This window comes from Salvelinus alpinus, chromosome 4 (genome assembly GCF_045679555.1).
Source record: "Salvelinus alpinus chromosome 4, SLU_Salpinus.1, whole genome shotgun sequence".
Lineage (NCBI taxonomy): Eukaryota > Metazoa > Chordata > Actinopteri > Salmoniformes > Salmonidae > Salvelinus > Salvelinus alpinus.
This window is the reverse complement of record NC_092089.1, coordinates 28,215,218-28,227,717: the sequence shown is the minus strand read 5'-3', so window position 1 is coordinate 28,227,717 and position 12,500 is coordinate 28,215,218. Positions and strand designations below refer to the sequence as shown.

General features: G+C 40.5%; 1 protein-coding gene across 3 annotated transcripts in view; it reads right to left on the bottom strand.

Moving 5' to 3' along the window:
* LOC139573207 (disintegrin and metalloproteinase domain-containing protein 22-like) overlaps positions 1–12,500 on the bottom strand; it is a 105,837-nt gene that overhangs the window by 66,307 nt on the left and 27,030 nt on the right. For all 3 annotated transcript variants that reach the window (XM_071396410.1, XM_071396408.1, XM_071396411.1), the window contains one exon: positions 1,534–1,600. In XM_071396410.1, the coding sequence (XP_071252511.1) occupies positions 1,534–1,600 (67 nt within the window). The remainder of the gene's footprint in view (positions 1–1,533; positions 1,601–12,500) is intronic.

Sequence of the window (12,500 nt, the reverse complement as noted above, 5' to 3'; positions counted from 1 at the left end):
ATGACAGGTCTAATCTACATGGTGTTGATGTTACATGACAGGTCTCATCTACATGGTGTTGATGTTACATGACAGGTCTCATCTACATGGTGTTGATGTTACATGACAGGTCTAATCTACATGGTGTCGATGTTACATGACAGGTCTAATCTACATGGTGGTGATGTTACATGACAGGTCTAATCTACATGGTTGTGATGTTACATGACAGGTCTAATCTACATGGTGGTTATGTTACATGACAGGTCTAATCTACATGGTGTCGATGTTACATGACAGGTCTAATCTACATGGTGTCGATGTTACATGACAGGTCTAATCTACATGGTGTCGATGTTACATGACAGGTCTAATCTACATGGTGTCGATGTTACATGACAGGTCTAATCTACATGGTGGTGATGTTACATGACAGGTCTAATCTACATGGTGGTGATGTTACATGACAGGTCTAATCTACATGGTGGTTATGTTACATGACAGGTCTAATCTACATGGTGTCGATGTTACATGACAGGTCTAATCTACATGGTGTCGATGTTACATGACAGGTCTAATCTACATGGTGTCGATGTTACATGACAGATCTAATCTACATGGTGTCGATGTTACATGACAGGTCTAATCTACATGGTTGTGATGTTACATGACAGGTCTAATCTACATGGTGTTGATGTTACATGACAGGTCTAATCTACATGGTGTCGATGTTACATGACATGTCTAATCTACATGGTGGTGATGTTACATGACAGGTCTAATCTACATGGTGTTGATGTTACATGACAGGTCTAATCTACATGGTGTCGATGTTACATGACAGGTCTAATCTACATGGTGGTGATGTTACATGACAGGTCTAATCTACATGGTGGTGATGTTACATGACAGGTCTAATCTGCATGGTGTCGATGTTACATGACAGGTCTAATCTACATGGTGTCGATGTTACATGACAGGTCTAATCTACATGGTGTCGATGTTACATGACAGGTCTAATCTACATGGTGGTGATGTTACATGACAGATCTAATCTACATGGTGGTGATGTTACATGACAGGTCTCATCTACATGGTGTTACACGTCTGACAGAACAAATCTGTTCTTGGTTTCTTACCATCAGAAAGAATGTTATTCTACCTTGCTGCTTCTCAGCTGTTTATAAACATTATTACATAGTTGTCCACTGTAAAGACTGTTGATGGATAATAAAGTATCCCCTAGTAACAACAGGAAGAGATAATAATCCGTAAAGTGTGGATTATTATTCCCCTAATAACCTAATAATCTTTTTAAGTGTTTAACTATGATCTGGCCGTGGCACAGAGAGGTGGATGTCCAGATTACAGCACGGTCAGCGAGCTATGAGGATGTTGTTAATCCCAGATGAAGACTTTTAAGGATCAACCATTGGTAGTTAATGACACAACACCGTAGTGCACCCTATCAGCAGGTTCTCATCAAACCATCTCATTTCTGAAACAACATTCTAATTCAGAGACAAGATTTCCATACGGGGCTCAGGTTCTTACTTTGAAGATGACAGCCTTTCCACTTTCTGAAATATGCCTCTCCACGTACTTTGAAGACAGAAGATCACTGGGGAGAAGAGGAAACAGAGGAGGAGAAAAGTTAGACAATTACAAATATGAATTGAGAGCTCTGTGTCGGTTAATGGGATGGAAGAGTGTTAATGAAATGACAGTATTCTCTGGTTATCTCCAGGATTGTCTCTAAGTGTCAGAGCATCCATACCACCAATTATCAGCTGCTACTGATAGAGGACTACTTCCAGCGTGCACACACACGCGCGCGCGCGCGATCACACAAACACACAAAAAATAATTCTTAACATTCAAGGTCATGTCGTGGATGTGTTTGTACTTGAGAAAGAGAGAGAATGAGAGAGAATGAGCAGAAAAGTGAGCAGACAAAAGAAAGGGACAGGGTGAAAGAGAATCAGAAAAAAAGAGAGAAACAGGAAGAGAAACAGGAAGAGAGAGAGACTAACACATAGGCCAGTCAGTCTATGAATGCTTTCTCAGCAAAACTGGGCCTAAGATTCCCCATTGAGTTACATACTGCAGCCCCAATCTGGGACAGAGATATATGAGCTGTACACACAGCGCTGCAGTGGATAGCTGCCATCTTACCGGCTCCTGACCAATTATTTTATTTTGTGTTTTTTTTAAGCTGATCTTAACTTATTTTAGTTCATCATTTTTGTATATAATATTTCCACCATCATTTCCTATAACTGAAAAGAGGTTCTGGACATCAGAACAGTGATCACTAACCTCCATGTAGATGAAGATTTCTACTTGAACGGGTTGGCAGCTGTGGATGTACTGCTCATTTCAGACCAGGCCCTAATTCCCGGGACACGGAAGAGGAACGGCTCAAGAGAGACAAATGAGTGGGCTCCGTGACGTAGCCGATGTATGTAAGAACTTTAAACAGGTCAACATTCACAAGGCCGGGGGGCCAGACGGATTACCAGGACACGTACTCAGAGCATGCACTGACCAGTACTGGTACCCAGTGTATATAGCCAAGTTATCATGACTCAGTACTGGTACCCAGTGTATATAGCCAAGTTAACATGACTCAGTACTGGTACCCCATGTATATAGCCAAGTTATCATGACTCAGTACTGGTACCCTGTGTATATAGCCAAGTTATCATGACTCAGTAATGGTACCCCGTGTATATAGCCAAGTTTTCATGACTCAGTACTGGTACCCCGTGTATATAGCCAAGTTTTCATTACTCAGTACTGGTACCCCGTGTATATAGCCAAGTTATCATGACTCTGTACTGGTACCCCGTGTATATAGCAAAGTTATCATGACTCTGTACTGGTACCCCGTGTATATAGCAAAGTTATCATGACTCAGTACTGGTACCACGTGTATATAGCCAAGTTATCATGACTCTGTACTGGTACCACGTGTATATAGCCAAGTTATCATGCCTCAGTAATGGTACCCCGTGTATATAGCCAAGTTATCGTGACTCTGTACTGGTACCACGTGTATATAGCCAAGTTATCATGACTCTGTACTGGTACCACGTGTATATAACCAAGTTATCATGACTCTGTACTGGTACCACGTGTATATAGCCAAGTTATCGTGACTCAGTAATGGTACCCCGTGTATATAGCCAAGTTATCGTGACTCTGTACTGGTACCACGTGTATATAGCCAAGTTATCATGACTCTGTACTGGTACCACGTGTATATAGCCAAGTTATCGTTAGTCATTGTGTATTTATTCTTTGTGTTATTATTATTCTATTATTCTCTCTGTATTGTTGGGAAGGGCCCCTAAGTCCGCATTTCACTGTTAGTCTACACCTGTTGTTTATGAAGAATGTGACTAATAAAATTGGATTTGATTTGACATCCAAACACTAGACAACAGGAAGGACAACCCAGACATAACACACACACAGTAACACACTGCCCTCTACCTACGCTGGTAAGTTCTTTATTGGTGTCAGTTGAGTTGTTAGGTGTTTGGTGCAACCATTAATGCTGCATCAGGGTGTTTTATGCTCTGCTGAGGTACTGTATCTATGGGAACGCCTGGCTCTACCCCAATATCAGACTCTGTACTTCCCTGGATGTGTATTAGTTGGAGCATCGGGAGTGACACTAAAATCTATAATAAACACCAGCGCGCTGCACCTCAACAGACTCACTCCCAACATTGGCCCAGTGAGTAATCAATCACCTCCAACCGCCTGTCATTACCCAATCAACAGCCAGTGCTGTGGAGGCGGGGATAGTTTTTCCACTGACTAAGAGATGGAGTGTTTCAAAGTTTATCTCGGGGGCATACAGAGACCAAGTAGAGGATTTTGTGTATAAAGAATCTGAAAGTGTGTGTCTGTATGTGTATGCCCATGCGTATCTGTGTGTGTGTGTGTGCGTGTGAAATAGCGACACCAGTCACATGACCAAGCAGACGCCAAACAGCTGGTCAGACACACACACTCTCTCTCTCACACACACACGTACTGGCATTAAACATCGACAAACAAGGAATAGGGGGAGAGTGAGGGAGGAATGGAGAGAAAGAGTAATGGAGAGAGAGAGGAATGGAGAGAGAGAGGAATGGAGAGAGAGAGAGGAATGGAGAGAGATGGGAATGGAGAGAAAGTGAGAGACAGAGAGAAGGGGAACTGGGTTTTAGATGACTAACAGACATTCTGTTACAGTAATACAAACAGCAAGGGAGAAGAGATAAAAAGGGAGAGAAAGAGAAAGAGAGAGAGAGCGAGAGGAGTAAGAGAGAGGAAAGAGGGATAGAAACGGGGAGTGAAAATAGACGGGGAGAGATGGATGGCAGAGATGAGCAGAGAAGAATAAAAAGCATAGGAACAGTGAAATAGAGAGAAAGGTAGAGAGATCAGCCTCCTTATGCACGTCTCACCATCCTTGTGTGTGTCCTCCAACCCCAAACCGTCTGACATTGAGACACACAGTTTACTTCTTTGTTCTGACAGGGTGTGTGTGTTTAAGATTCAGCTTCTGTGGTCTGTATCAGCCCCCATGCTGAGCGGGTGCCTGGAGAGAGACTGGCGTGCGTACTGAGCCCGCATGGAGGACACACAGGGCCGTAATGGAGAATTCTGATAACAGATTTCAGCTTTAATTATTTTGAGGTTTTTATAATGTATTGGACAGACAAAGACGCAAATCAGCTCTTGCTTTTGCCTTTCACCTAACCACGCACGCACGCACGCACGCACGCACGCACGCACGCACGCACACACACACACACACACACACACATATCGTGGAGAAATTATAAGATTGTGTTAATAATACTGTTATTGCATTAAATGGTTGTTGTTTTGTTTGTGCCGGGAGGTACCAGGGTGGAGATGGCTCGGGTATGGATAATGATGAGAGGAACTTTGTTTTGGGGGCCAGACCCTGGTTTCTACACAATGAGAACAGTCTTTACAGCAGATACAGTCTGCTGTGAATTATTAGTATCTTTCATAAAAATCCTAACCGTGCGACCCATTCCATACATCTGTTGTTTGTCTTGAACATTCAGGAGGATGGACTTTGCTATAAAATGCTGTGGCTCAAATCCGCTTGTTGGGTTCTTTAAAATCACCTACAGGTGGGTCGTCGACCAGCTTCATTATTGCAATAATTAATCGAGAATAGTATCTAGTTATGGTAAGGGTTGAAATAAGTATAGCCAGTTATAATTGTAATGGTTTAGCAGATTATAAAAAAAGAAGATCAGTCTTTACGTGACTAAAAGAAAAGGAATATAACATATACTGCTTACAGGAAACTCACTCTACATCCTTAGATGAAGTTGCGTGGGAAAAGGAATGGGGTGGTGAAATAATTTTCTGTCATGGACAGAGAAACTCAAAAGGTGTGACGATATTAATTAACAAAAATGTCAATCTGAATGTGCAAATAGTCAGGAATGATCCACAAGGAAGGTGGATCTTTTTGAATATGAAAGTGGACGAAAAATACATTTGGCTCATTAACCTATATGGTCCAAATCAGGATGTTCCATACTTCCTCGAAAACATTCATACCAATTTATTGAACTTACAGGCAACAAATGATTATATCATTATGGTAGGAGACTATAACACAGTGTTAAGTACCTCAATGGACCGTAAAGGTAATCGCTCTACAAACTATCATCACAGTGCCCTTAAGGAAATCACTAATATTATGGACAATTAGAAATAGTGGATTTGGAGACTAAAAAACCCAGACCTAGTGAGATATACATGGAGGAGACTTAATCATGCTAGTCGTCTTGACTACTTTCTTGTCTCTTTCATCAAAGGTTAAGTTCTAATAGGAGACAGAATGTGATCGGATCATCATCTAATTGGCCTTCACATAACTATTATAGATTTTCCACATGGACGGGGATATTGGAAATTTAATCAAAGTTTACTGGAGGACAATTTATTTTTAACGAAGACAAAATAATTTATAACAGAATTTTTCCAGTATAATATAGGTTCAGCAAATCCCCTCATTGTTTGGGATACCTTTAAATGTACATTCAGAGGTCATTCAATTCAATATTCATCAATAATAAAAAAGCTGTTTCTGGCTGAAGAGACAAGACTAACAAGGAAAATCCATGAACTAATAGTACAGGTAGATAACAATAAAAACGATACTACAGAGATGCAAAACAAGTTAGAGGAAAAACAAAAAGAACTTGAGGATTGATCTAATGTAATCTATTACAAAAATAAAGCAAACTGGATGGAATATGGAGAAAAATGCACAAAATTCTTCCTGAATCTCCAATACAGGAACGCTAACAAAAATAATTTGCAGAAGCTCGTTACTGAAGACAGCGTCATCTATGATTCTCCGAATGATATTTTAAAAGAGGAAGCTAAATATTTTAGGCAGATGTTCTCTTTTCCGTCTCATCCTCTCCCACTGAATGAAGATTACGGTAAGGAATTCTTTCCAAATAATATAAAAAATGGAAAATTAACAAATGTACAGAAAGATCACTGCAAAGGCCAAATTACAGAGGAAGAACCCCAGGGCTTGATGGCATACAGGTAGAGGTATATGAAGCCTTTTTTGTTATACTAAAAGCTCCATTGTTAGATTGTTTTAACTACTCCTATAGAAATGGTAGTCTGTCAGGTACTCAGCAGGAAGGTCTGATTTCTCTATTATTAAAACAAGACCCAGATGGCAAATATAAAGACCCAGTCTATTTTTTCAATTTCGGGGGTTTCTCTTATAAAATGGGCAAAAATAATGTATAGCAACCCCAGGTGTAAAATAGTAAATAACGGCTACTTCTCAGAGAGTATTGAATTGTCAAGAGGAGTTAAACAAGGGTGTCCGCTGTCACCATATCTATTCGTTATGGCCATCGAAATGCTAGCTATTAAAATCAGATCCAATAACAATATTAGAGGATTAGAAATCCAAGGCTTAAAAACAAAGATGTCCATGTATGACTCCACCTATGACTCAAGTTTTATATTAAGTCCGCAAGCTACATCCCTGCAATGTCTCATTGAATATCTAGATAACGTTTCTGTACTCTCTGGACTACAACCTAATTATGAGAAGTGTACAATATTACGTATTGGATCTTTAAAAAAAATAACTTTTACATTACCCTGCAGTTTACCTATAAAATGGGCTGATGGTGAAGTAGACATACTTGGTATTCATATCACAAAATATAGAAATAAACCCTCCACAAAGAATTTCAATAGAAAACTTGAAAAAATAGACAAGATCCTGCAACCATGGAGAGGTAAATACCTGTCTATTTATGGAAGAATTGCCCTGATTAACTCCTTAGTCATATCTCAGTTTACTCACTTATGGCGCTGCCAACTCCTGATGATTCGTTTTTCAAAATCATATGAGCAAAAAATATTTTGCTTTATCTGGGATGCTAAACCAGACAAATTAAAGCATGCCTATCTATATAATTAATTTGAATTGGGTGAATTGAGATTGTTAAATATAAAAGCACTAAATCTCTCTCTAAAAGCTTCACTTATTCAAAAGTTTTACTTCAACCCTAAATGGTCCTCAAGTAGATTACTAAGAAAAGCTCATCCATTGTTTAAATATTGCATATTTTCCTTTGTGCAGATTGCCATGTCTCATTTTCAATTAATTGAAAATTATACTTTTTTCAAAGTATCTCTCTTTTTCAAACAAGCATTGCAGAGAGCTGGCTACAATATCAATTTCATCCCCCTGAAAGACATAACAAATATTACAACAAATATTATGGCTGAACTCAAATGTGCTGGTTGATAAAATACCTGCATTTATGGGAAAGATGTTTGAAAAGGGTATTTTGTTCTTAAATAATATTGTAAATTGGAATGGTAGAGTTATGTCCTTCATGCAGTTATCAGAATTGTACGGGAAGGTCTGCTCAATCCAAGAGTACAACCAATTGATTACACAGCATTACCCTAAAAATGGAGGAGGCAGGTGGCAGCGGGAGGAGGTAGGGAACTGGTCTGTCTGCCCAATATACAGTGGGGAGAACAAGTATTTGATACACTGACAATTTTGCAGGTTTTCCTACTTACAAAGCATGTAGAGGTCTGTAATTTTTATCATAGGTACACTTCAACTGTGAGAGAAGGAATCTAAAACAAAAATCCAGAAAATCACATTGTATGATTTTTTATTAATTAATTTGCATTTTATTGCATGACATAAGTATTTGATACATCAGAAAAGCAGAACTGAATATTTGGTACAGAAACCTTAGTTTGCAATTACAGAGATCATACGTTTCCTGTAGTTCTTGACCAGGTTTGCACACACTGCAGCAGGGATTTTGGCCCACTCCTCCATACAGACCTTCTCCAGATCCTTCAGGTTTCGGGGCTGTCGCTGGGCAATACGGACTTTCGGCTCCCTCCAAAGATTTTCTATTGGGTTCAGGTCTGGAGACTGGCTAGGCCACTCCAGGACCTTGAGATGCTTCTTACGGAGCCACTCCTTAGTTGCCCTGGCTGTGCGTTTCGGGTCGTTGTCATGCTGGAAGACCCAGCCACGACCCATCTTCAATGCTCTTACTGAGGGAAGGAGGTTGTTGGTCAAGATCTCGCGATACATGGCCCCATCCATCCTCCCTTCAATACGGTGCAGTCGTCCTGTCCCCTTTGCAGAAAAGCATCCCCAAAGAATGATGTTTCCACCTCCATGCTTCACGGTTGGGATGGTGTTCTTGGGGTTGTACTCATCCTTCTATTCCTCCAAACACGGCGAGTGGAGTTTAGAGCAAAAAGCTCTATTTTTGTCTCATCAGACCACATGACCTTCTCCCATTCCTCCTCTGGATCATCCAGATGGTCATTGGCAAACTTCAGACGGGCCTGGACATGTGCTGGCTTGAGCAGGGGGACCTTGCGTGCGCTGCAGGATTTTAATCCATGACGGCGTAGTGTGTTACTAATGGTTTTCTTTGAGACTGTGGTCCCAGCTCTCTTCAGGTCATTGACCAGGTCCTGCCGTGTAGTTCTGGGCTGATCCCTCACATTCCTCATGATCATTGATGCCCCACGAGGTGAGATCTTGCATGGAGCCCCAGACCGAGGGTGATTGACCGTCATCTTGAACTTCTTCCATTTTCTAATAATTGTGCCAACAGTTGTTGCCTTCTCACCAAGCTGCTTGGCTATTGTCCTGTAGCCCATCCCAGCCTTGTACAGGTCTACAATTTATCCCTGATGTCCTTACACAGCTCTCTGGTCTTGGCCATTGTGGAGAGGTTGGAGTCTGTTTGATTGAGTGTGTGGACAGGTGTCTTTTATACAGGTAACAAGTTCAAACAGGTGCAGTTAATACAGGTAATGAGTGGAGAACAGGAGGGCTTCTTAAAGAAAAACTAACAGGTCTGTGAGAGCCGGAATTCTTACTGGTTGGTAGGTGATCAAATACTTATGTCATGCAATAAAATGCAAATTAATTACTTAAAAATCATACAATGTGATTTTCTGGATTTTTGTTTTAGATTCCGTCTCTCACAGTTGAAGTGTACCTATGATAAAAATGACAGACCTCTACATGCTTTGTAAGTAGGAAAACCTGCAAAATCGGCAGTGTATCAAATACTTGTTCTCCCCACTGTAAAGGATCAAAACTGGCGGAGGAATAAAAATAGCATAAATAGGAAAGTATACCAGTTTCATTTGAGGACCAGGATGTTGACAACTGTGCCTTACAGATTGCAAAATAGTTGGGAAGAGATTTTTGATGTACCGATTCCATGGTACAAGGTGTATGAGTTGATATATAAAACAACGCAAGATTCAAGACTTCGTGCTTTTCAGCTAAAAATATTATATAGAATTCTTGCCACCAACAAAATGTGGAATATTTGGGACATAAATTGATTGAAGCTCTGCAGATTTTGTTGTGAGGATACAGAATCAATATACCATTTATTTTGGTATTGCCCTCAGGTAGCCTGGTTCTGGTCTCAGGAATGGCTAAAAATGCATAGCATTGATCTAAAATTGACCCTAGAAATAGTACTGTTAGGAGATCTGGAGAGACCACGTCAGTCAATTACTAATATACTAATACTCTTAGTAAAAGTATTTATCTTCAACTCGCAATCTGTGGATTCTATTCGATTAGATAGATTGAAATGGGACATTAAACATCACAGCATAGTTGAATGATATATGTTGCGTAGAAATCCGAAGAGGGTGGCCAGCAGAGACAGGTGGGATGGGCTGAGGGAAGCTGAGGGTTGGGATGTGGAATTTCAGACAAGTGGGAGTGGAGTTGCTGTGCGGGAGATAGAATGATGTATGTTTGAATGACACTGAGGGGCAGTGTTTTTACAGCTAATGCCGGTTTGCCTGAGGCTGATGCCATGTAGGTATTTGTACACGTGCATATACACCCACTCTCACTCAAATAAACACATACAAGAACACGCACATACATGTAATAGTGCCAGACATGCACACAAACATATACAGTTGGCATTGCTGTTATGATTTTAGTTGTCCTTGAGGTCCTTTGTTTTTTTTGCTGTTTTCTTCTGTCTCTTTAGTTCATTCTATGGGTTGTTGGTGCATTGGGAGGTTCTTGGGGAAGGGAATTAATTGTATTTTTATTCTTGGGGGGCACTGTGGGAGGGGTCTCGAATGGTTGAGGAACAGCTATCGGGGAACTGTGGGGGGGTCTTGGAGGGTTCGGGTTCACGTTTTTCCCTGGATGCTTCTGTGTGTCGCTCTGAATGGGAGTCTGTTGGATGACTGGTATGGTGTAGTTGTTGAGCGGCTTCACTGCAAGTATATTGTATATTTTGGATATTCAATCAAATCAAATAATAATAATTAATCGAGGTTATTAATACGTTTTGAATAAAGTAATATCCTGATTGGTGATTGACCTTGTCTCTCATTATTGATTGATTAGAATTTCCACGACACACACACACACACACACACACACACACACACACACACACACACACACACACACACTTGGTTCCATCCATTTCTCTAGGGTGTTGTAGGACTTGTGACAGCGAAAGACAGCATGCGGGATGATCAGAGAAAGAGGGAGGTTTCAGTAACAGAACAGCAGAGAGGGAGGTTTCAGTAACAGAAAGAGGGAGGTTTCAGTAACAGACAGTAACACATCCTCCCACACACACATCAAAAGCGAGTATCTTAGTAAACAAACAACAACAAAAAGAAAAACACACAGAGGGAGAGAGGGAGAGAAAAAGAGAGAAAGAGAGAGAAGGGGGGGATCAATCATTTCCAACTGGTCACAACTCCTACAGCTCTGTCGCACGCTGGGTAAGTACATAGTCAATGGTAGGCTTCGAGGGGACTCCTATGGTAGGTATACCTATAGCTCATCTCTTGGCAGTAGTACTGTAGACTACTTTATTACTGACCTCAACCCAGAGTCTCTCAGAGCATTCAGTCAGCCCACTGACACCCCTATCAGATCACAGCAAAATCACAGTCTAATTGAACAGAGCAATACTCAATCATGAGGCCTCAAAGCCAAAGGAACTGAATAATATTAAGAAATGCTATAGATGGAAGGAATGTAGTGTGGAAACCTACCAAAAAACAATTAGGCAACAACAAATTAAATCCCTTTTAGACAACTTCCTGGACAAAACGTTCCACTGTAATACTGAAGGTGTAACCTTGGCAGTAGAAAACCTAAAACAGTATATTTGACCTCTCAGCTTCCCTATCAAATCTAAAATTGTCAAACAGAAAAAAAAGAAAATTAACATCAATGACAAATGGTTTGATGAAGAATGCAAAAACCTAAGAAAGAAATTGAGAAACCTATCCAACAAAAAAACATAGAGACCCATAAAACCTGAGTCTACGCCTTCACTATGGTGAATCATTAAAACAATACAGAAATACACTACGGAAAAAGAAGGACCAGTACGTCAGAAATCAGCTCAATGTAATTGAAGAATCCATAGACTAACCACTTCTGGGAAAATTGGAAAACACTAAACAAACAACAACACGAAGAGTTATCTACCCAAAATGGAGATGTATGGGTAAACCACTTCTTCAAACTTTTTGGCCCTATAACAAAGAACAAACAGCAAAAAACTTCTACATGACAAAATACAAATCTTAGAATAAACTATTAAAGACTACCAGAACCCACTGGATTCTCCAAATACATTGAATGAACTACAGGACAAAAAACATATGTTGACCATGCCAATAAAGCCCTTAAATTGAATTGAGTGAGAAGCAGCAGCAGACAAGCAGATAGGACCCAGCTAGTATCACTAGTCTGACTTAACAGCCAGGTGTGGATTTGTAACAGAGACTTTTCACACTACACACACAGTGGTCTGTCTCTCTCTCTCTTTCACTCAGTCCCCCCCTTTCAATCTATAAATCTGCCTTACCTCTTTCTCTCTCCCTCTCTCAATCCTCCTCTCTCTCCGCCTTCATCACTGTGG